Source organism: Mirounga angustirostris, unplaced genomic scaffold (genome assembly GCF_029215605.1).
Source record: "Mirounga angustirostris isolate CCGP_5_RB_7025 unplaced genomic scaffold, mMirAng1.0.hap1 SCAF_7, whole genome shotgun sequence".
Taxonomy (NCBI): domain Eukaryota; kingdom Metazoa; phylum Chordata; class Mammalia; order Carnivora; family Phocidae; genus Mirounga; species Mirounga angustirostris.
This window is the reverse complement of record NW_026991715.1, coordinates 7,115,024-7,139,352: the sequence shown is the minus strand read 5'-3', so window position 1 is coordinate 7,139,352 and position 24,329 is coordinate 7,115,024. Positions and strand designations below refer to the sequence as shown.

Below are 24,329 nucleotides of genomic sequence, written 5' to 3'. Positions count from 1 at the left end.
CCAGAAGGGGAAGGAGAGCATGAGGGAAGAGTCTCTGTGGTAGAAAGGGAAGGTCTCTAAGCAAAGACCTAAGTGAAGGGAGGAATGGAGCCTTGTCCACGTCTATGGGCAGCACTGGAAAGGCCCTGAGCTGGTGTCCGCGTGGCATGTTCCAGGAAGGGAGGGAGAGGAGGCCTGGAAGTTAGAAAGGGAGGAAAAGAGGTCAGACAGTGGTGGGGGCCTCCAAGACTACCATCAGCGTGGCTTGGCTTCTGGCCAGACGAGATGGGCAGCGACATAACTGACTTTAAAAGGAGCAAAGTGACTGCCATATGGACAAATGGGACTGTAGGAGCGTGCAGCGTGCGGGGAGAGCAGCCTTGACATGCTGGTCCAGTCGAGTTGGTCGGGGGGAGTGGCTAGAGGCTGATGTGAGCATGAAGGAGGAGGCAGGAGGCTGCTGTGAGGACAGACTGGCCACAGGTGGGTGGACAGGAGGGCGTCGAGGCTGACTTGAAGGATTCCAGCCTGAGCACCTGGGCAGAGGTGATGAGATTTCCTGAAAAGGGGGGAGAGGCGGGCTTTAGGAAAGGGACATTTTATTGGGACATGCTCATTTAGGTATCCCAGAAGATGTGACTCTGGAGTTCAGAGATGTTTGGGGGGAAAGAAATGTGTTCATCACAAGCACACGGGTGGTATTTGGAGTGAAGGTGGAAGCAGCTACATGGAGTGAGCGTAGGTAGAAAGGAGTTCTGAGCAGGGCAGGCGGGAAGGGCAGTGCCCACGCGGCCAGTGAGGCAGATGAAGACGTGGAGAGAGTGCTCTAGGGGGAGGGGAGGGTGGGTTGTGACAGTGCAACGAGACTGAGCAACATGAGGACAGGCTGCTGGACGTGGTGGGAAGCCACCTTTGACTAGATGACAAGGGAGGACAGCCAGAATGGAGTGAGTTCAAGGCAGGGAGGAGCTGGGGCAGTAGAGTGAGTATGGGCCCCTCTCTGGAGTGTTGCTGTGAAGACAAGTAGGGAAAGGGGGTCTTAGCTGGAGGGCTGTGGGTTTGGGGGTACAGATGGGAATGATCCCACTGAGAGAAGAGGCTTCCTGATGCCTAGGTTGGGGGTGGGGGGAACCTCCGGTGGGGGGGAAGCAGTGTATCTCTGCACAGCTGGAGGGGACTGCAGTGGAGCAAGGAATAGTCTCACACACGGGCACGGAAGCAAGTTGGCTGAGGGCTTGGGTGGGGGGACGACGTGGTTATTCTCCCCTGGCTTCTCTCCTTGGTGACTTGAAAAATGAGGTCCCTGCTGATGAGCTAGCAGAGAGAGGAGGTGGTGTGGAAAATGGCCTTCTGGGCTCCTGAGAGTGGCAGAGTGAACTGACCGAGAAAATGCAGAGGCTTATGGTGGGCCCTTGGGACCTGTGGTTGTGGATGAAAGGAGAGGCCGAGGCGTAGATGAACAATCCGTGGGTTGTGTTTCTGCTCCCCTTGCCACACCTCTGTATTCCTGGAGCAGGCCAAGAGTTGTGTTTACTTTGAGTTGGATTTTAACCGAACAGGTACAGCTAAGGGAGAGAGCGGCCAGTGAATTCGTGGTGTGAGCGAAGGCAGGCTACAAAGATGCCCTGGAAAGGGATCTGGGAGAGGAGTGTGGAGGGGGCAGTGGGAAGGCAGCGGGCTGCTGGGCTGGCAGCGTGGAGTCCCAGGCTTATCGTGGCAGGACACAGGAGGAGGCCCCTGCTGAAACTGCAGTTTCAAGGAGGTGCAGTGATGGGGCATGACCTGGGAGTGGTGGCTGAGAAGGGTGGGAGACCAGGTCAGTGAAGGTCAGGGAACAGCAATGTGGAGTGCTGGACGTGTAGGAAACAAAGCAGTGGCATGAGTAATGGCCGAGGAGAGGGCCTGGAGTCAGAGGTTTGGGGAATGTGGTGGTGTGGAGGTGGGCTCCCAAGGGGTGGTGAGACAGATGTCTCAAGGACGCCACGAGCCGCAGGGATGCCCCGTGTATGGGCTGCCCTGAGACTTGGGGGTAGAGGAGAGAGCCCATAGCAGGCCTGTGGCAGCTGCGGGGGAAGCGCAGAGGGCAGGTGGTTAGTGCTGGTAGGGAGGCAGGTCAGGGAACATGGAGCAGATTGACAGCCAGAGGGCACGGCTCGGGGCTGGGAGGGGTGGGATAAGCAGGTTGAGTCGGGGACAGTACTCCTGTGAGGGTTGACAGGTGGGCTGGGCTGAGGAGGGGCCGCGGCCTGCGGATGGATGCTGGGGTGACCCCTGTGAACCCGCAGACACCCGGGACTACATCTGTGAGTTCTGTGCCCGGTCTTTCCGCACCAGCAGCAACCTCGTCATCCACCGGCGCATCCACACTGGAGAGAAACCCCTGCAGTGAGTGTGGGGGCGCATGGTGGGAAGGTAGGGCTGCCAGGGGGACCAGCAAGACACAGCTGAAGGAGGGGGAGCCCCTGGGGAGGCTGAGGTGGGCTGAAGCCCTGCCCTTCCCCCCACTGTCCCTGGCTCAGGTGTGAGATCTGTGGGTTCACCTGCCGCCAGAAGGCCTCCCTGAACTGGCATCGGCGCAAGCATGCCGAGACAGCCGCGGCTCTGCGCTTCCCCTGTGAGCTTTGCGGCAAGCGTTTTGAGAAGCCAGACAGTGTTGCAGCTCACTGCAGCAAAAGCCACCCAGCCCTGCTCCCAGCCCCACAAGAGTCACCCGGCCCACTGGAGCCCTGTCCCAGCATCTCTGCCTCTGTGACCCCGAGGTCCGGTGAGGAGTCCAGGCCCTCTGTGGTTCCTCAGGCTCTGACTGTGCTCCCTCAGCAGTGAGCATTCCTGAGCTCTGAGGAGCCAGACCCTGGAGACTGAAGAGGAGGGAGGAAGAGAAGTGCCAGGTGCCTGGTCCCCAGAAACCAGGGTGACAGGGAGTGCAGGGTGGGGGCACAACACAAGCCAGGCTACTTTAGTCTTCCTCAAGGACAGAATAAACCCAGTATTTTACATGGACGTGTGTGGGCAGAGTGAGTATTTTGGCACCTGAAGCTCAGGAATCCTGATTCCTTCGGAAGCAGGCTCTGCTGGAATATGCCTGAGTGCACCATAGGTGTGGGCCGCGGTCCTCTCTCTGCAGGCCCCTACCTCAAGGACCCAGCTTTCTTTCCCAGTTTGCTTTGGCACTTTGCAGTCCTCCTCTGCGGACTGTCCTACCTATTCTTGCACTCGAGAAGGGCAGGCTGTGACATATGGGGAGCGCTGGGTCATTCCGGAGGGATTAGCTGGAACAGGAATGGTGGTATGTGAGCCTGAGCCACATTCGTACTCTGCATTGACCAAGAGAACCAAATGTATAGGCTGGAAGAGTCTTGCCTCCCAGTGCAAAATCAAGGGGGCTGTACATGCAAGATCACTGAGCTACCTTGGGAGGGGACATCTTAGAGCTTCAAAAGGGCCTGACTCTTGGATCACTCCTCAAGTCTGCAAAGACAGCAGCCTCTGCTTTGACAAAGGAGGCTCTTGGCGTCTGGAACCCAAACAAACAAGCTTTATTTCACCAGTCATAAGCAAAAAAAAAATCGCTGGCCAATTTCAGATTTTCTGCCCTGCACTATTGACTCTGTGGAGCTCAATTTCCGCATGGCTCCAAGCTTGATTTGGAAATAACATTCTGATGCTCCACTTGGCAATACTCTGCTTTATAGACCCCATGTGGTCTCTGTCTAGGGCCCGAAGTTAATGCCCCTCCCCCCCACCCGCCCCAACTGGAGAATATTGCCCTGAGAGGCACTTTGATCTGGACACCATCAGGTCTGTCCATGGGACAGGTGGGTGCTTTGCTGAGGGCTCCTGCCCAGCTTCACTCTGGGTGGGCCTTCCCTGCCAGGGAGCAGGCCGGTTGCTTCTGGCATGATGTCTTTCACTGAAATGAGCTGTCCCATGATCTCTCTGCCTACACATTTCCCAATATCCCTGAGCCCAGGGGGAAAGCAGCAGAGACTCAAGTAGAACCAAGGGGCAAGAAGCCCACAGGCGGCTGGTTGTCCCTGTGGCCACATCTGTGATCATTACCTGAAGATGCAGGACAACAGAAGTAGGCGGGAAGGAGAGCTAGAGGAGACTCAGGCTGGAAAGGGGGATGGGACGAGGGCAGATAGAACACAGGTCGGAAAACAGGAAAACCTCTGAGGGCGCAGCAGCAGCGACGGGAACACACCAACACCTGGGCTCTCTTCCCTGTCTAGGAGGTCTCCCTGACTCCCTGCACCTACGCCCCAGGGGGAGGGCAGGGAGGACGGCGGACGGGAAGAGCCGACCAGGGAAGTAGATGCAGGGGCGCGGCAGCAGTCCAGGTGACGGGCTACCGTCGGAGACGTGGAAAGGCGACCGGCAGCCACGCTGTCTACACAGCCCTCCGTCCCCGTGGCAGCGTATCCGCGCTTGCCTAGCCCACGACAGACGAGCTGCTCGGCAAGTGTCCCTCAACTAGGACACAGAGAGTCCGGCTTCTCCTGTCCTGCCTGCCCGGCAAAGATGAGCGCAGCCCCCGCCGTGGCCTGGGCGGCCTGGGCGGCCTGGGCGGCGGCCCGAGCGCGCGCGTGCGCCCGCTGGTGCTGCGAGAGCGAGCGGCTGTGGCTGAAGCACTTGCCGCACTCGGCGCACCGCGCCGGCCGCTCGCCCAGGTGGGTCTTGCGGTGCAGCGCCAGCTTGGAGCCCACGCCGAAGGCCTTGCCGCACTCGGGGCACTTGTGCGGCTTGAGCCCCGCGTGGTTGCGCCGGTGCACGTTGAGGTTGGACACGCACGTGAAGCGTCGGCCGCACAGCTCACAGCCGTAGGGCTTCTCGCCCGTGTGCGTGCGCAGGTGCTTGGTGAGGTCGGAGCGGTCGCTGAAGCGGCGGCCGCACTCGGCGCACGGGAAGGGCCTCTCGCCCGTGTGAATGCGCTGGTGCACCACGAGGTCGGAGCGCTGCCCGAAGGCCTTGCCACACGTGGCGCACGCGTGCGGCCGCTCTCCCTGGTGGCTGCGCCGGTGGCGCAGCAGGGTGGAGCTTTCGCTGAAGCGGCGCCCACAGTCGCCGCACGCATAGGGCTTCTCCCCCGTGTGCGTCCGCTGATGGCGCACCAGCGTGGCGCTCTCCGGGAAGCCCTTTCCGCACTGCGGGCACTTGAAAGGCTTCTCGCCCGAGTGCGTCTGCAGGTGTCGCGTCAGCGTGGAGCTCTTGCCAAAGCTCTTCCCGCACACGCCGCACCGGTGTGTACCCGGAGCGCGGGGCTGAGCAGCCGTGGCGCCACCGGGGCTCCGGGCCGCGTGGACGCGTGCGGGGCTCCGCAGGCCTGCGTGGCTGCGGAAGGCCCGCGGGCACTGGGCGCAGCGGCGCGGCGGCTCGAGGGGCGGGAGGGGGGCCCCCCACCGGTGCGCCCGCGCCTGGTGGAAGCGCAGCGCGCTCTGACGGAAGGCGCGGGCGCACAGCGGGCAGCGGCGGGGCCGCTCGGGCGGGTGCCGGCGGCGGCGGTGAAGCAGCAGAGCCGACAGGTGTGGGAAGCTGCGGCCGCAGGCGCGGCAGGGGCAGGAGCGGCTGCGCGGCCTGTGCGCGCTCTGGTGCAGGTCAAGGCGGCCACTGTGGCGGAAGCTCTGGCCGCACTCGCTGCAGATGTAGAGCGTCTGGCCGGCGTGGGCGCGTCGGTGTGCGCGGAGGTCGGCGGCCAGGGCGTAGCGCTCGCCGCAGTCGAGGCAGCGGTAGCGGCTGTCGCCGCCGTGGGCGCGCTCGTGCCGCAGCAGCACCGAACTGTAGCGGAAGCTCTTGCCACACTCACTGCACACGTAAGGCCTTCCCGCCGCCGCCGCCGCCTCTGACGCGGCGAGCATGGTGAGGGCTAGGCCGGCGGGCGCTCGGGGTCCAGGCCGGGGTCTGCCGCCTCAAGCTGCGCGTTGCTCTCAGTTTCCCGAAGGCCTACCAAGGGAGTAGCAGAGGGAAGAGGGGGAGGCCTGGAAAACGGGTCTGCAGGTCCAGGTTCCTTCTTTTGTGGGGGGGCTCTGCAGCTTTTTCTGGAGTGGGCTGCAGCCAGGTTCACCCTGAGCCCTGAGCCCTACAGGGGGAAGGTCACCGTAAGCCACGGGAACAGCTGCAACAGCTACACCTTGGGGAATGGAGTGGCAAGCACAGGGTCCCTGTTTCTTGTAACCCCCAGCTAGGCCATCTCCGAGTCCATTCTCCAAGAGGAGGCAAAGCCATAAACTCCTAGAAATATTGGCGGGTGGGGGGTGGGTGGGGGTGGGGTGGTCCTCGTGCCACCAGGAAGGGCAGGAGGGATTCAGAGAGGGAGTTTGCTTCCAAAACTCTGCTTGGCAGGGGATGAGGAGTACCCAGCCTGTTTTCTGTCCTTAGATCAGAGGTCTTGGCCTGGAGATGCACTAGGCAACACCCAGGAGGGATGGGCAATGAGAAGGCCCCCCGGGCCTAAACCACATCAACACCTTCCTCTGAGGCCCTGGTTTCCTAAGTCCCCAACGTGAACCCAGCCAGATCTGAGCTGGAAGGACAAGGAGGGCAATGGGATGAAGCATAAACCTGAACAGAAGCAGCAGTCTGGGCAAAAGTCTCAGAAAGGGCTGGGGCCTGGGCAAGGGAGGGTTATCTAAGAGACCCCAAAGTATTGCACCTTGGCTTTGGACAGTACCTGATAATCACTCCGCACCAGTACACAGCCTCAAAGTTCCCCGGCCTAGCCTTGAGAAAGCAATTCAGGACCCAGGAAAGGGACAAAAAGGAACATGAACAATCCACAAAGAATAATATTAAAAGTTAATGGCATTATCCTAGAAGTGCTTTTCACATTTTCAGGAACCCTGCGGAGAAGGAAGAAGCATTCCTTCTTAATTCTCAGGTCATCCAAGTTCTTCGCAAATATTCTGCAGACTTTTCTCATTGCCCTATCTCCAGGGATCTGAGAACCCAGAGTAGTAGAGAAGCCCCTTTATGGGAATGGGATCTGATCTGCTATCCTCTTTATCTCAAATGTTATCCCTGAATCCTCTTGACAAGTTGGTCCAGGTAGCGGTCTGGGAGCAGGATCAGCCTTTCTGTATAGAACCTCCTGTGGGCCTCATCACTGAGTACTCTCCTCAAGGCTACTGGACTGGTCCCAGCTAAATTCAGTGGAGATTAGATATAGTTGCTAAGAGTTATAGGCTGTGTCACTCAACAGGTCAGGGAGAGGGAGCAAACGAAATGGTCAGCAGTAGTTTTCTTATTGGTATATGGAAACATCATAAATACCCAGAGCTCTGGTTAAAACACGCCATAAATGGGATCCATTGAAAAAAAGCCTTGAAAGCCACAAACCTTCAGGGGTGGGCTCTGGAGTTTTGCTCCTCTCCACACTGGGCAGGAGTGGCCAATACAGGATGTTCTCTTCTCATGCCTTTGGAGCAGGATGTTCTGTACCCTGCAGGGATGAAATGAGAGGGAAAACATGAATTTACATTGAGCAAAGGGGACAGAGGCAGGGAGAGAAAGAAGAGGGGACTATTTTCTGGAGGAGGGTATTGTTTTAATGGACATTTTCAAATATGAAAAACTAAAGAATAATATCACAAATCACTCCCTCATCTTTAGCATCTAGCTACATTTTGCTATTCTGTTTCATCTATCACACTCCTCTCCCACACACTTTCTCTTTCTCCTTTTTTTTTTTTTTTTGGTCTTCAGTATTTTAAATCCCAGACATCTCATTCACAGAGAATGAGTTTAAGCAAAAGCTGCAAGCAGGGGCAGGAGCCCCTCTGCAGACCTGAAAGCAGTCTTTAGAGAGAATCTCTCAGTTCTTCCAGAGGGAACTTTCAGCCCACATACTTGGCTGTCTATTCTGGGTTGTCAGTTCAAAAGAATGTTTGCTCTCATGTGAGTCAAACCTTCCCTCAGGACTCAATGTTTGATCCAAATGCCAAAGAGAGCAATGCACATGCTGGTGAGGGTTCCACCTCACGTGAGGGACTCCAGGGACCATGGCACCTCTCAGGCCAGGTTTCTGGGAACCCACCCCCTGCCTCCCAGGGCACAGGCCCAAGGAAGGTGAGACAAATGCACAAACACAAACATGCATACATAAATGGCATATAAGCAAAGATACAATTTCTCCCCATTACAGATGTGGTGACAGACCCTGATCTAGGGGGCAGGTTTGGTAACTGAGTGCCAGAGTACACCCCTCAAGTCTCTCTTCTGCACCTCACCCCATGCTGGAGTTTGCCCTGGAAGCATAGGGGTCTATGCCTGGGAAGAAATCTGAAAGAAAAAAAATAATAAAATATTACTGTAAAAAAAAAAAAAAGGAATAATTTCTAGACTATCCTAACCACTTTCCCAATTGAGAGTTTTCAAGTTGTATACTACCAAGTTCATTTTAAGTAAAAAAGTAAGTACAGGAGGAAAAAAAAAATAAGTACAGGAGGGCTTGGAAAGAGGGAAGGAGGTAATTATGTGTGAGTTGGTGAAAAGTCTTAATTGTTCAATACTTTAAAATATTTTAGAAAAAAATAGTACTTTTCAAGCATTTAATACTTACAAATATTTACAAATACTATATATGTAATTAAAAACAGGTACTAAGTAAGATAAGCTAATGAAAAATTAACATTCATAATTGATAAACTATAAAAATAAACTTCTGAGTTTTATATATCACTTTATTTTTGTTTCTTAATAAAGAGATTGCAGGTATTTCATACCACATCTAACCATATCTAACATATTACAGATCAAGAGTATGGTAATTGATCAGGATTTAGTACATCAACAATCTATCATGAGAGCAGTTTAGTTCTTTTTCTTTTTTTTTAATTAAAAAAATTATTTATTTATTTATTTGAGAGAGAGAGAGAGAGAGAGAGAGAGAGAAACAGCATGAGAGGGGATAGGGTCAGAGGGAGAAGCAGGCTCCCCGCCGAGCCGGGAGCCCGATGCGGGACTCGATCCTAGGACCCCGGGATCATGACCTGAGCCGAAGGCAGTCGCTTAACCAACTGAGCCACCCAGGCGCCCCCCCTTTTTTTTTTTTTCAAGGTGTCAGTGTAATTTTACAGTTTACATCAACTTTGGATTCAGCTAATACACGCCATCACATCATTGACCTCTTTTTCTTCTGAGTTGTGTCCTTCAGTTAGTACAAAGATTTTCTTCCCTGGTTATCTGTTCTGCCAGGCCAGTACTTCTGGGGCAGGATGAAGAGACAAGTGATCATCGTGCAATTCCTCCATCGTGAAGCCACAGCTGGGTGAAAGTGGTGCAGGAGTGGGGCTGAGGGCTGTCCCAGATGCACTGTGCACGACAGTGGCCCTGAGGCATACGTGACTGAGCACTTGACATGTGGCTGGTCCAAACTGAGGTATGCTGGAAGGGTCAAATACACTCCTAATTTCAAAGATTTAGTACGAAGAAAAGAACGCAAAACATCTCATTAATAATGTTTAATGTTGATTATATGTTGAAATGGTAGTATTTTGGATATATTGCGTTAAATGAAATGTATTATTCAAATTAATTGCCTACTTTGGGGCCTTTCCATTTATAGTTCCACCTGTAAAGTCCCTTCCCCTCTTCTTTCGGGGCTCTGCTCCAGTAACCCCCTCCTCAGAGAAGCTCTGCTGAGCACCTTCCCACTCCACAGCCCCATCCCCTTACTTGGCTTTATTCTGAATAATCAATGAAAGTAACAGGGAATAGTAGTCCCATCCATTCTAGGAAGGCTTCAGCCCCTTTTCTAGGTAAGGATGGAGTGTGGAATCTAGAACACCAGAATGGCTACTCCTGACCTAACAGAAACAAGATCCAGTACTTCAAAAGAAGTTGCCCGTTTGAGCTTCAGAGCTAGGCTGGCATGTGTAAAGAACTGCTGGAAATAGGAATGACAGCTGCTTTCCATCCCAGATGCCCAAGCCTGATCATGATCCAAGTACACTCTTTTGGAAGTTTCGCCTTCACAAAGATTTTACTGTGAACTGGGAAGTGTGGAGAAGATAGGGATGTTGGCAGGGAGAGAACATATGTAGTAGGATAGTTTATTTTCTATGTTCCTTTGACACGTGGGCAAAACTGCAACCCAAAGGGGGCAGAGCACCCCAGAACTGGGATGTGGGAAGGGACAACACATGGTGCTTTGCACCTTCCCTGGGCCTAGCAAGACGTTGGGCACACAGAGGGCACTCAATGCTTTTTAAAAATGATGTATTAATCTGGAATACAATTCTTTCAAATGTTAGGTTACTGGAGGAGGAGGCCTCTCTCCAGTCATCTTATCCTCCATAGCTCTATCTACTGCATATACTGCAAATACTCTGCTTTGGCTTATTGAAATGGAACTGTAACATCCGCACGGGAAGCACGGAGGCAAGTGTCCAAATTCTGGTTCTTCCATTACTAGCTGTGTGACCTTGGACAGGGGACGTCAGGTATCTGGCACTCCTGCCTGGGAAAACTCAGTAAAGGAAGCTATTACGACGTTTCATATGAAAAGAAGGTTAGAATATGTGTAAGTCTGAGAACTGTGGTTGCTGAGTCTAGGTTTTACCCTCTTCAGGACAGTTCCTCTGAAGAGGGATCCCGAATACAGGGTCTGACTCCTACTCTACCTTAAGGATCCTAAACGTTCTGCAAATTTTTTAAGTCCTTCCCCGACCCCCAAAGAACCCTTCTTCACATGATGAGAGCAGCGTGGGCATTCTGTAGCCCCACGCCACACCCCGGGAGCTCTCGGAGTAATCAGGGAGCCTGGTTACTCGGTTTAAGGCTCGTTACCTGGTACTGAACGGGAAAGGGCGCACACCTGAGTAGGTCGCAGCGCAGCCAATCCCGGGCGCCTCAGCCAACTGTCGTCACGAGTTGCTAGGCAGATTCTCCTTGGGCGCAACTTCCCACCCGCGGTCCCACCCCAGCTCCTCGCCCTTGGCGCCCGCACACCAAAAACGTAGTGAGCAGTCGGGGGCGATTAACGCCACGGAGCCCGACACCGCCCTTTTTAAGCCGTCTTAGCCTGGCGATGTCTGCGTCGTGGGGCCGCCGGCCCCGAAGGTCACCGGGGGAAGCCGGGGGAGGACAGGCAGCGGGCAAGGCCCGGGAGGAGCAGGCCGCCCGGCGGCCGCGAGCGTGACCGACCAATCGCACGTCCCGCCGTGCCTCCGCGTCACTTGTCGCCGGGGCGGCGCTCCCGACAGCCGCAGACGCTAGCCGCCAGGAGCGGAGGGGAGAAGGCGGGCGACAGTTGGGGACCGCCGCCCCGCGCCAACCCTGCCCTCCCAGCCCTCAGTCCCCTCACCGGTCGCCGACTGGCTCCTTGTACGCCACGCGGTTCCCACTCGGCTGGCTCGCCGACCCCCGCCTCCGGACTTCGGGACTAGGGCGTTGAAGGGAGGAAGGGGCTGGCGGAGCGCGCGGCCGCCGAGTGGGGGGAGCTGGGAGGCGCCTCGGGGTAGGGAGCCCCGCTCCAGGCCCGCTCTCCGCGGCTGGCCAGTGGTCGGCCTCGTGCAGGCCGCGTCACCGGTTGCTGGGATGACCAGACGGCGTAGTAACGGCCCCGCCTGTTCAGCGCCGCCAGCCCCCGCCCGAGACGCGGCAAGGGGGCAGGGCCACCACTGGGAGCCAAAGCCCGCCTCCCTCCCGGACGAGGCCCCGCCTTCTTCCCGTGCTTCACCCGTCTCTGCCTTCCCTTTTGTCCGCCGCCCGCCCCCGGCCGGTCCCGCCCAATCAGGGGAAAGGGCGCTGCGCTCGGTCGCAGGCTGCTGTGGCGGAGTTCCGCGTGCCCAGTGGTCTCCCCGCTGCTCGCGCGCGCCCGCGGGGACGCGGACGCGAGTTCTCGCCGCCGCTGCTGCTGCCGCCGCCTCCCGGCTAACGGGTTCCTGGCGTGGAGCGACCGCGGGGGCCGCCCTCCCCAGTCGTCCCAGTAGTAAGTCACTGAGGCCACGCTTGGGGCCCGGCACCGCGCTTAATCCTCCCCACAGCTCTGCCACGGAGGTTCTCGCAAATTCATGACCCGCGCAAGGGCGCACTGCCAGGGTTGGGGATGCTCCTGGTCTGCTTTCCAGCCGCCTCTTCAGGAGCTGCTAGGCAGAGCTCCTTGTCCAAGTGTTGAGGCTTCGGTGTGTTCCACCGAGAGGTGGAAGTGCAGCTGGGAGCGTAACAGCCCCTTCTTCAAGGCTGCGGATCATCCAGAACAGACTCTCCAGGATGGCTCTCGGGATCCTTCTTTACCTGCTCTGATCTTCCTCTGGAGAACACTGAGTACCGCTCATCCTGCTACACATCCAGAGCTTCTGTCCCTCTGCTCTGCTCAGGAGCCCCCTTGAATCACTGTGCGTTTAGACTCCTCATGCCCTAGCCCCTGGTTCAGCCTGGAATGCTCTTCTGCGTTTAATTCCAACCATTTTTAAAAGTTTAGTCAAATGGGCGCCTGGGTGGCTCAGTTGGTTAAGCGACTGCCTTCGGCTCAGGTCATGATCCTGGAGTCCCGGGATCGAGTCCCACGTCGGGCTCCCTGCTCGGCGGGGGGTCTGCTTCTCCCTCTGACCCTCCTCCCTCTCGTGCTCTCTGTCTCTCATTCTCTCTCTCTCAAATAAATAAATAAAAAATCTTTAAAAAAAAAAGTTTAGTCAAATGCTGTCTCCATTAACCTATATGCTGGAATGCCGCTTTCCACCCTCAGTCGTGGGTGTGCATCCATGCACGCAACCTCTACGTGTTGGCATAGTCCGATGACGGCTGCCACCTCTGTAGTAAAAGGACAGGCCTTGTCTTACTCGGAAGCGAAGCCCTGCACATCACAGGTGCTCAATGAGTGTTTGCTGACTCACACGTGACGGTATTGTGTAAGGAGTGCAGGGATGGCAGCCGCCGGCAAGGAAGCAAAAAACGGACACAGGATGCAGGCCTGGGGTTGATGAGGGCCTGAACCAGGAAGGGATGGAGGTGGGAGAAGTAGAAAAGGAAAATGTGCTTGCTGCAAAGTGCCGTATGCAGATAAGGTAATGTTATGCAGAAGGTGACTAGTTAAGAATGATTACAAAGCCTTTCAGGCCTGAGAAACGGATTAATTAGGACATTTCTGGACTCACTGTTCAGTACGGATGACATGTGTTTACGGGACACTGACACACACAGTTGGCCAATTTCGAGGAGTGACTAGGATAGTGATAAATACATTACATAATCGAAGGGGCTGGGGATATTTAACCTGCAAAGGAGAAACATGTTCATGACAATGACGATCCTGGAGTCCCAGGATCGAGTCCCGCATCGAGTCCCGCATCGAGTCCCGCATCGGGCTCCCTGCTCGACAGGGAGTCTGCTTCTCCCTCTGACCCTCCTCCCTCTCATGCTCTCTGTCTCTCATTCTCTCAAATAAATAAATAAAATCTTTAAAAAAAAATTTGTTTCATTGTTAGTCAGCATACAGTACATCATTAGTTTTTGATGTAGTGTTCCACGATTCATTGTTTGTGTATAACACCCAGTGCTCCATGCAGTACGTGCCCTCCTTAATACCCGTCATTGGGCTAACCAATCCCCCCTCCCCCCTCCCCTCTAGAACCCTGTTTGTTTCTCAGGTCCATAGTCTCTCATGGTTCATCTCTCCCTCCAGTCCCCCCCCCCTCATTTTTCCCTTCCTTCTCCTAATGTCCTCCGTTCTATTCCTTGTGTTCCACAAATAAGTGAAACCATATGACAATTGACTTTCTCTGCTTGACTTATTTCACTTAGCATAATCTCCTCCAGTCCCATCCATGTTGATGTAAAAGTTGGGGATTCATCCTTTCTGATGGCTGAGTAATATTCCATTGTATATATGGATCACTTCTTCTTTATCCATTCATCTGTTGAAGGGCATCTCGGCTCTTTCCACAGTTTGGCTATTGCGGACATTGCCGCTATGAACACTGGGGTGCATATGGCCCTTTTAAAAAAAAAGATTTATTTATTTGAGAGAGAGAGAGAGAGCGTGCCTGTAGAGGGAGAGAATCCCAAGCACACTCTGCCTTGAACACAGAGCGTAACACGGGGCTCGATCCCAGACCCCTGAGATCACGACCTGAGCTGAAACCCAGACTGAGCCACACAGGCACCCCAAGACAGGGTGAGGTTTTGGATCCCATGTGAGGAAATGGTCAGTGCCCAATGCTTGCATAAGTCCAGTAATGCCATGGCAACATCAGTCCATTGGGTTTGACCAGAGGACACTGTTATTGGTTTAAGAGAGAGACAGAAAAGGGGAGTAAAAGTACTGAATATTTATTCACTGTGGGCATGCGGCACATAGTACATGCTTTACATTGCAGTTGAGGGGAAAATGAAAGGTAAGTAAGCAGAGTTAAGGGTATAGACCACTATTTCAATCCATTATTTGAAAGGTGAGCCTGATCAAATAAAATTTGGAAGGCTTGCTGTTACAGTGTTATAAAGACCGAGAACAGTTTCAATTTCATTTAGTTCCTGTATTACTAAATACAATGTTTCTATTCTTCAAGTATTCCAATTTCAGTCCCATTTGCAATAAAAACATTGGCCTCTAGAACATGATAGCTCCTATTGCTTCCCAAATAACTCCACAGATATCAACTGACAGTTTTCCAATAGTAGAAAGAGCCAAGTACAGAAAAGTGAAATCTAACAATCTAGAATGAGAACAGGAAAGAATAGACAACAAACTTCTGAATTGCAGATTTTATTTTTTTAAGCAATGAGGATTTTTATTAATTTCAAGTTGCAAACATATTCTAAGGCCAAATCAAAATGGTTTTCAGAATATAAGAAAAAAACTACTTACAAATTGCATCAATAACACACAATGATGTGACACGGAGGATTAAATGTCTTTTAAATATATTTTCTCAAGTTTTTTATTTAAATGCCAGTTAACATATAGCATAATATTGGTTTCAGGAGTAGAATTTAGTGATTCATCACTTACATATAATACCCAGTGCTTGTCATTACAAGTGCCTTCCTTAATACCCAACATCCATTTAGCCCCCCGCCCCCATCCCTCCATCATCAGTTTGTTCTCTATAGTTGAGTCTCTTATGGTTTGTTTCCCTCTCTCTTTTTTTTCCTCCTTCCCCTTGTTCATCTGTTTTGTTTCTTAAATTCCACGAGTGAAATCATATGGTATTTGTCTTTCTGTAACTGACTTGTTTCACTTAGCATCATACACTCTAGTTCCATCCTTCTCATTGCAAATGGCAAGATTTCATTCCTTCTGATGGCTGAGTAAGATTCTATTTTGTGTGTGTACACCACATCTTCTTTATCCATTCATCAGTTGATGGACATTTGGGCTTTTTCCATATTTTGGTTATTGTGGATAGTGCTGCTATAAAGATTGGGGGTGCATGTGCCCCTTTGAGTCTGTGTTTTTATATCCTTTGGGTAAATACCTAGTAGTGCAATTGCTGGGTCATAGGGTAGCTCTATTTTTAACTTTTTGAGGAACCTCCATACTGTTTTCCAGAGCAGCTGTACCAATTTGCAGTACAAGAGGGTTCCCCTTTCTCTGCATCCTTGTCAATCTGTTGTTTCCTGTGTTGTCAAATGATATCTCATCATGGTTTTGATTTGTATTTCCCTGATGATTAGTGTTGTTGAGCATCTTCTCATGTGCCTGTTAGTCATCTGGATGTCTTTGGAAAAATGTCTAGTCATGTCTTCTGCCCATTTCTTAACTGGATTATTTGGTTTTGGGGTATTGAGTTTGTTAAGTTCTTTCTAGATTTTGGATCCTAATGCTTTATCAGATATGTCATTTGTTTCTTTACTGTTTCCTTCACTGTGCAGAAGCTTTTTACCTTGGTGAAGTCCTGATAGTCCATTTTTGCTTTTGTTTCCCTTGCCTCCAGAGACATGTCTAGTAAGAAGTTGTGGGGGTGCCTGGGTGGCTCAATTAAGCGTCTGCCTTTGGCTCAGGTCATGATCTCAGGGTCCTGGGATCGAGCCCCACATCGGGCTCCCTGCTCGCAGAAAACCTGCTTCTCGTTCTCTTCCCTGCTTGTGCTCTCTCTATCTCTGTTTCTCTCTCTCAAATAAATAAAATCTTAAAAAATAGTAAGAAGTTGCTATGGCTCAGGTCAAAGAGATTGCTGCCTATGTTCTCCTCTAGGATTCTGATGTTTCCTCATTTAAATCTTTCATCCATTTTGGATTTATTTTTGTGTAAGAAAGTGGTCCAGTTTTCCCAACACCATTTGTTGAAGAGGTTGTCTTTTTTCCATTGGATATTGTTTTCTGCTTTGTCTAAGATTAGTTGACCATACAGTTGTGGGTCCATTTCTGGGTTTTCTATTCTGTTGCATTGATCTATGTGTGTGTTTTTGTGCTAGTACTATAATTTCTTGACGACTACAGCTTTATAATATAGCTTGAAGTCTGGAATGGCCATGCATTCAGCTTTGCTTTCCTTTTTCAAGATTGCTTTGGTATTTGGGGTGTTTTCTGGTTTCATACAAATTTTAGGATTGTTTGTTCTAGCTTTGTGAAAAATGCTGGTAGTATTTTGAGAGGAATTGCTTTAAATGTGTAGTTTGCTTTGGGTAGTAGAGACTAAATCTCTTTTAATTTAAACAGCACTCCGAGGGATGCAAACCATAGGAGAGTCTTTTTTTTTTTTTTTTTAAAGATTTTATTTATTTATTTGACAGAGAAAGACACAGCGAGAGAGGGAACACAAACGGGGAGTGGGAGAGGGAGAAGCAGACTCCCTGCCAAGCAGGGAGCCCGATGCGGGACTCGATCCCGGGACTCCAGGATCATGACCTGAGCCGAAGGCAGTCGCTTAACCAACTGAGCCACCCAGGCGCCCAGAAAGTCTTAACTATAGAGAACAAACTGAGGGTTGATGGAGTGGAGGGAGGCTGGGGATGGACTAAATGAATGATGGGTTTTAAGGAGGGCCCTTGTGTTGAGTATTTGGTGTTTATATGTAAGTGATGAACCACTGAATTCTACTCCTGAAACCAGTATTACAGTCTATTTTAGCTAACTAGAATTTAAATACAAAATTGAAAAATAGAAACAGCCCTCTTAATAGGAAATGATTGGAAGTTGTACAGCTTAAATTTTGCAGCCAACTTAAAGTCTCGGGCACTGATTCAATCAAAGACTGCTACTTATTGTTACATTTATGTAGGTAAACTAATTGTGGAAAGCTCTAGTAAACTAGATACAGATGAACTGGATAAACTTGGTGCAGCACAAAACTAGAATATTTGTTGAGGGATAAAGATCACCTACGTTTAAAATACAAGCTTTTTCCTAATCTTTAATGATGTCTTAGTCCTTAGTGATGAAATTTCTTAGTCTTTTTTTTTCTCACCCCCTGAAATTTCTTAGTCCTTAATGCTTTTATTTTTTTTTAAAGTTATGCCAAACACATGAAAAAATGCTCAACATCACTCAGCATTAGGGAAATACAAATCTAAACCACAATGATACCACCTCACACCAGCCAGAATGGCTAAAATTAACAATTCAGCAAATAACAGATGTTGATGAGGATGTGGAGAAAGGGGAACCCTCTTACACTGTTGGTGGGAATGCAAACTGGTGCAGCCACTCTGGAAAATGGTATGGAGGTTCTTTAAAAGTTAAAAATAGAGCTACCCTATGGCCAAGCAATTGCACTACTAGGTATTTATCCAAAGGATACATAGTGTTTCAAGGGGGCACATGCACCCCAATATTTATAGCAGCAGTGTTGACTGTAGCTAAAATATGGGCCCAGATGTCCATCGACAGATGAATGGATAAAGATGTGGTCTATATACATAGTGGAATATTACTTAGCCATCAAAAAGGAATGAAATCTTGCCATTTGCAACAACATGGATGGAACTAGAGGGTATTATGCTAAGCGAGATAAGGCAGTCCGAGAAAGACAAATAGCATATGATTTCACTCATGTGAAATTTAAGAAACAAAACAGATGAACATAGGGGAAGGGAAGGAAAAATAAGACAAAAATAGGGAGGCAAACCATAAGAGATGCTGAACTCTAGGAAACAAACAGGGTTGCTGGAGGGTGGTGGTGGGGGGGAAGGGGTAACTGGGTGATGGGCATTATGGAGGGCACTTGAGGTAATGAGCACTGGGTGTTATATGCAATTGATGAATCACTAAATTCTACCCTTGAAACTATTAATACAGTATATGTTAAATTGAATTTAAATAAATTAAAAAAGTGATGTCAGATAAAAATTATATTCAAAACTCATATGTAGGAATCACTGGTTCACAAAATAAGGTTTGGAAAATGAGCTTAAAATTATGAGGCATAAGTTTTAGGGGAAATTAAAGGAAAATACATGATAAGGATAAAATCAGGTTTTATGACTGAAACCACTTGCAGTCGTGTAAATAATACTAATATCACACGCAAACTTGTAGCATCTTTAGAAAATCCTTTGATTTCGGTTCCTTTCACAGATTTTGAGGCATTTAAAATTTAAGTAGGTACATTTAAACTTAACATGTGTTACTAAAAATATTTTATTATTTTTTAAGATTTTATTTATTTATCTGACAGAGACAGAGAGAGAAAGCACAAGCAGGGGGAGCAGCAGAGGGAGAGGGAGAAGCAGGCTCCCCGCTGAGTGGGGAGCCCGACGTGGGGCTTGATCCCAGGAGCCTGGGATCATGACCTGAGCCGAAGGCAGATGCTTAACTGACTGAGCCACCCAGGCTCCCCTAAAAATATTTTAAATAATGTTAAATACTTTTCTGTGTAAAGCTTAATTGAGGCAGTATATTATTGTGCCTAAGGGCCTGGACTGTCTGAGCTCAAAAGACTGGTGCCATGACTTACCAGCAGTATGATCTTGGGCAAGTTATTTAACCTCTAGTCCTTATATTTTCTCAATTTAAAAATGGAGGTACAGGGGCGCCTGGGTGGCTCAGTCGTTAAGCGTCTGCCTTCGGCTCAGGTCATGATCCCGGGGTCCTGGGATCGAGCCCCACATCGGGCTCCCTGCTTGGTGGGAAGTCTGCTTCTCCCTCTCCCACTACCCCTGCTTGCGCTCCCTCTCTCGCTGTGTCTCCATCAAATAAATAAATAAAATCTTTTTTTTTTTTTTTTAAAAGAAGGTACAATATACTTCAGTTAGTTGTCATGAGGAACAAGGATATAAACCCACTCAGAACAGTACCTGGTAGAGGGTTAACACTGCATGTGTGGTGGCTGTTTTTATTATTTAATGAGATGACAAGCTAAGGGAAAAATTATTTCTCAAAAACTCAGCAGGTTTAACAAGGGTACATATAATTCAGGGATTTTAGTAATATAGGCTGTCCCTTTAATTAACATTTATTAGCAAATTTTACATTATGTATTTCTCAGAGCAAGTTTCCAACCAAATTTTTTAAAAAAGCTTTATTGGAATATAATAGACACAAAATCTCACATACTGAAATGTACAATTTGAACAGGTGCCTGGTAGCTCACGGTGATCCTACAGTGGTTAGTACTCTGCGCTGTGAAATGTACAATTTGAAAAGTCCTGACATGTATATACAAATCATATTCTCACTACAATCAAGATAGAGAACACATCCACTACCCACAAGTTTCTGTGTACCAGCTTGTACCCCCTCGTTTCTCTCCGCTAGGCAACCACTGATCTGCCTTCTGTCACTCTACATTAGTAAACTATTATGTTTCATTAGGAGATGGTGGTATGTATCACACCTTTAACTCAAGGTGGAGAAAAAAATCAAAGAACATAGAAAGGTAGTTAACCACAAAAAAAGTTTTTAAAGATGAAGGTAATTTAGAGTATTTCTGTGAAGAAATTAAAAAAATAAAAGTTACCAATGAAAGCCTGATGGGGTGCCTGGGTGGCTGTCAGTTAAGCGTCCTACTCTTGATTTCAGCTCAGGTCATGATCTCAGGATAGTGAGGCTGAGCCCTGCATCAGGCTCCACACTGGGTGTGGAGTCTGCTTAAGATTCTCTCCCTCTCCCTTTGCCCCTCCCCACCCCCACCACCCCCACTCACAGTCTCTGTTTCTAAAAAAAAATAAAAACAAAAGCTTGAGAAAATTTTACTTCACTGATAAAGAGTTGACTTGTGATACTATCTAGAAACTGATGGTGTTACTGACATCTTTATGTGGCTTTCATATTTTTACATTTCATTCAGTAACAATCTACAAGGGTTGATTGTTTATCTGCATCAGGGACTGGAAGGGGGCACACTTGTGGGCAGGGAGATCACGTAGACCTGTGCTATCCAATACATTAGCCACTAGCCACATACGGCTACTTACTTAGTGATTTTTAAAGATTTTATTTTTAAGTAATCTCTACACCCAACATGGGGCTTGAACTCACAACCCTGAGATTAAGAGTTGCATGCTCCACTGACTGAGCTAAAATTTTAGTTCAGTTGCACTAGCCACATTTTAAAGTTTCCAGAGTCCTACACATGGCTAGTGAACACCGTACTAGACAGTGCAGATACAGAAATTTCTATCACTGTTGAAAGTTCTATTGGACAGAGTTAATCTTAAGAAGATTCTTGAGGTACATTATCTACAATGGAGGTGGGGAAGGTCTAAACTGAAGCAATGGCAATCAAATGGAGAGGAGGGATCTCTAATGATACTTAATGTACTGCAGAGTGAAGACAGGTGGATTCATTTAGGATGTCTTCTATCTTTCTCCCTAGGTAAATGGGTGGATGGTAGAACCATTCAGCAACAAAATACAGAAGCAGGATTTGGGAAAGGGGATGAAATAATATTTGTACTCAGTGAGAGGTAACCCTTGCAAAGGCCAGTGGTCGTAGAAGCTGCGGGATCTCAGAATGTGATCTGTGGGGAGTCTGGGTGGAGATAGTGTTCCAAGAAAGGAATAGTAGCCATGGGTAGGGGCCATGCAAGGGGTCTCAGAGAAAGCAGGCTGCATGATGCATGAGATGGTCATAGACTAGCATCAGAGCCTGAAAAGTCCTGGCATGCAGGGTAAGGTTTTCAAACATGAGTGGGTCATGAAATCAGTGACATAGATCTCCACCAGCATTAAAAAAAAGAAAAGAAAAAAAGAAAAAAAAGAGTATAGAAAATATTAATATACTTTGCATGTAATTTGAGTAAAGATTGTTTCCTGAAACTTTTGTTATATTTACACAAATATACGTATATTGGGTTACAAGGTAAAACATATTTTTGGGTTGTGGTCCAATTAGTTTGACTGTCACCGATTTATAAAATGAGTACCACAGACTATAAGCTACATGCAAACTGGAATAGGTGTCTTTTTCCTCATTACCTAAAATCCTGGCACATAGTAGACACTCAGTGAAGACATAATATGTGAAGGAATAAATCAACAGGCCAGAGAAGTAAGGGGAAACCCAGGACAAGGGTGACTCGGAAGCTAAAGAAGGATGAGAGAGAATAAATAACCTAGTATCAGATGTCAGTGATTTGGTGATATTCAGAGCATGGATGATGACCTTATGTCTGCAATTTCTGTGGACTGACAGAAGCAGAAGCTAGACTGCAGAAGTAAATGGGAGAGGAGTGGAGACAAATGACAATGGAGAGACCTTTGTTTTGTATTGAAGATGTGAAAGCTGAGTATGTGTCTGGAAGAGATATGGGAAAGGCATGCTCTAGAACTAATGATGCCATCCATTAGCCATATGTGGTTGCTATTTAAATTAGAATTATTTTTTTTTAAACTTTCTATCATGAGTTAAAATGTCACCTTTATTTTTTAAGTTTATTTATTTATTTGTCAGAGAGAGAGAGAGCACAAGCAGGGAGAACAGCAGGCAGAGTAGCAGAGGGAGCAGACTTCCTGCCGAGCAGGGAGCCCGATGCAGGACTCGATCCCAGGACCCTGGATCATGACCTGAGCCGAAGGCAGCCGCCCAACGAACTGAGCCACCCAGGCGCCTCTCCTAGAATTAAATTTTAAAATGCTGTTCCTTAATAATACTAGCTCCACTTCAGGTGCTCTACGGCCACATGTGGCTAGTGGCTACCATATTGCTCAGAGCTGACACAGGATATTTCTATCATTGCAGTAAGTCTGCTGAGTGCTGTTCTAGAAAAAAGTTTTAATTCATCATGTCTGTGCTGGCCTCCGTAAAACAAGCCAGTGTGCACTGCTCCCAAACTCCTCCTACTTGAAACATTATCCAAATCCAGCAAACAAACAAAACAAAACAAAAACTGCTAGAGAAATTACAATCAACGATATTACATTCGGTCTCAGTGGGAGTTAACCCTAGGAAATGCAGGTGGGGGTATCAGGGAGGCTGGTGAACTTCAGGATGTGATCTAAGAGTAGTCTGCAAAGTACGTGTGTTCATGATGTTATCCCACCCAATGCAACAAAAATATGTGACAGCTAGAGGCAGCTCAGCATTGCTCATGACTGAATGCACAGGGAGAAGGACCCGCAGGACAAGGTGTAAGGATGACAGATACTGCAGCAGTGCTGGACGGGAAAGGCTGGGAGAATTCAGGCTAGGTCAGACAGAGGATGGTGGGTCAAGCGGGGTCATTACAGTGACATTCCAGTTTTAAAAAATTAAAGTTACTAGCAGAGAACAAATAAATACATTGTTCCTGATTTCTGTATGTAATTTTCCTGGCTACCTTAATAACAAAAAGGAATGTGACAGAAGACAGGGATTACTGTCCACAAGATCCGTCTACTTAGACGCTTTAACTCCGTTTCCCGCTGACTCACTGGAGAAGTTACTTCTAGAACTTACAAAATAAAACTGCCAACTTCGTGGAAAAAATCTTTTCAATCATTTATTTATTTTTTAGAAGATTTTATCTATTTATTTGAGAGAGGGACACGACAGAGACAGCGAGAGCGAGCAGGAACGGGAGGAAGGAGAAGCAGGCTTCCCGCAGAGCAGGGAGCCCGACGCGGGGCTCGATCCCGGGACCCCGAGATCACGACCCCAGCCAAAGACAGACGCGTAACTGACTGAGCCCCCCAGACGCCCTTAAATCACTTTTTTTTTTTAATTTGCGAGAGAGAATGAGAGAGAGAGCACATGAGCTGGGGGAGGGTCAGAGGGAGAAGCAGACTCCCCGCCGAGCAGGGAGCCCGATGCGGGACTCGATCCCGGGACCCCGGGATCATGACCCGAGCCGAAGGCAGTCGCTCAACCAACTGAGCCACCCAGGCGCCCCACCTTGTGTATTTTATTTGCTAAATCTGGCAGTTTTTTTTTTTTTTTAAGATTTTACTTATTTATTCATGAGAGAGAGAGAGAGGCAGAGGGAGAAGCAGGCTCCCGCAGAGCAGGGAGCCCGATGCGGGACTCGATCCCGGGACCCCGAGATCACGACCCCAGCCAAAGACAGACGCGTAACCGACTGAGCCCCCCAGGCGCCCTCAAATCACTTTTAAATGACGATATTCGGCTCTACTTCTTACATTTCTTTGGACGCGGTTTTTCACGCGGTGAGGGAAGGGCGGGAGGAGATCCCAAGGAAGCAAAGGCGACTCCGTCCCTTCGCCTGCTCCACTGCAGCGCAGCTCCTGAGGTGGCTCCTGCAAAAATTAAACCCGAGGCCTCAAGCCTTCCCGTAAGGCTCGCCCGGCAATACCAAGAAGTGACCACGGGCCGTTCGGGTCCTTTCACTGATGCACAAGGCAGGACCACAAGGTCCTCGCGGGCTTTTGAGCACCGAGGTCAGGCGGCCTAGGCTTCTCACCGCTGTTCGCCGGGCAGACGACGCGCTGTGGGCGCCTCGCCGAGGGGCTGGCTCACCGCGACGGCCGGAGGCCCCCAGGAGACACATTGCCTGTCAGAGCCGTCCGCTGAGCCACCGTCGCTGGGGCATCGCTGACTTCCCGGAGGGAGCAGTCACTGCTGAAGACGACCTCCCGTCCTAAGCGCGGAGCAGGCTGGTCTCAAGACTCGACCCGCCGCACCGCCTCCGCGTCGGGAGCCAACAGGCTCACTTCCGGCGCCGCTTCCGACCTCCCGGGCGCGGCCGGAAGTGGCTTTCCGGAAGCCTGCGCGCGGCGCGTAAAGCAAGATGTCAGCGCTCCCTCCGAAGCGATTGTCCCGTCTTCGTTTTATTTCTACCACTTCCCTATCCGCCAGGGAATCTCGACTTCCCTCGCCGATCCAGTGTTTCTCAGCAAACACGCTCATGTTTCAGTTTCATTCTGCTGGGGTGGAAGATGGGCTGGAGGCGATGTACGGCGACGACCCTGAGCGCCGTAGGGCACCATTTTGTACGGAAACCAAAGGCCGGGCGGGGACGAGGTAGTCGGGAACCCAGACGTGGCCCCGCGGACCAGAGAGCGTGTGGGGAGGGGCGAAGGGCAGGGGGGCGGTGTTAGCG

The 24,329-nt window shown here is 49.9% G+C and overlaps 2 protein-coding genes and 1 non-coding gene across 42 annotated transcripts in view; 1 reads left to right on the top strand and 2 right to left on the bottom strand.

Annotated features, from left to right (window-relative positions):
* The window catches only part of ZNF692 (zinc finger protein 692), a 14,731-nt gene extending 5,426 nt beyond the window's left edge, over positions 1–9,305 (top strand). For 21 of the 25 annotated variants that reach the window (XM_064595714.1, XM_064595700.1, XM_064595713.1 and 18 more), the window contains 2 exons: positions 2,265–2,364; positions 2,499–2,979. In XM_064595714.1, the coding sequence (XP_064451784.1) occupies positions 2,265–2,364; positions 2,499–2,802 (404 nt within the window). In that variant the 3' untranslated portion in view covers positions 2,803–2,979. Of the gene's footprint in view, positions 1–2,264; positions 2,392–2,498; positions 2,980–4,211; positions 5,220–9,168 lie in introns of those variants that run through there. The other 4 variants (XM_064595708.1, XM_064595709.1, XM_064595712.1 and 1 more) reach the window with 4 other exon arrangements.
* Positions 3,501–24,329, bottom strand: ZNF672 (zinc finger protein 672). Of its 16 annotated transcripts, none has more exons than XM_064595717.1 (4): positions 23,691–24,329; positions 23,410–23,526; positions 8,131–8,253; positions 3,501–7,414 (listed from the first exon to the last, which is right to left on the bottom strand). In XM_064595717.1, exon 4 carries the CDS (start codon positions 5,832–5,834, stop codon positions 4,449–4,451), a length of 1,386 nt encoding a protein of 461 aa, XP_064451787.1. In that variant the 5' UTR covers positions 5,835–7,414; positions 8,131–8,253; positions 23,410–23,526; positions 23,691–24,329; the 3' UTR covers positions 3,501–4,448. The 16 variants fall into 16 exon arrangements, with proteins under 16 accessions (XP_064451787.1, XP_064451788.1, XP_064451791.1 ...); XM_064595718.1 differs by having other exon boundaries at positions 8,202–8,253; XM_064595721.1 differs by lacking the exon at positions 8,131–8,253 and having other exon boundaries at positions 3,501–5,919; positions 7,312–7,414.
* Positions 9,028–9,099, bottom strand: LOC123836737 (small nucleolar RNA SNORD45). The gene has a single exon (XR_006789046.1). It is a non-coding gene; the product is annotated as a small nucleolar RNA SNORD45 (small nucleolar RNA).

What these genes read in the sequence shown, in the direction of transcription:
- ZNF672 (XM_064595717.1), bottom strand. Translation starts at nt 5,834, where the DNA reads ATGCTCGCCGCGTCAGAGGCGGCGGCGGCGGCGGGAAGGCCTTACGTG.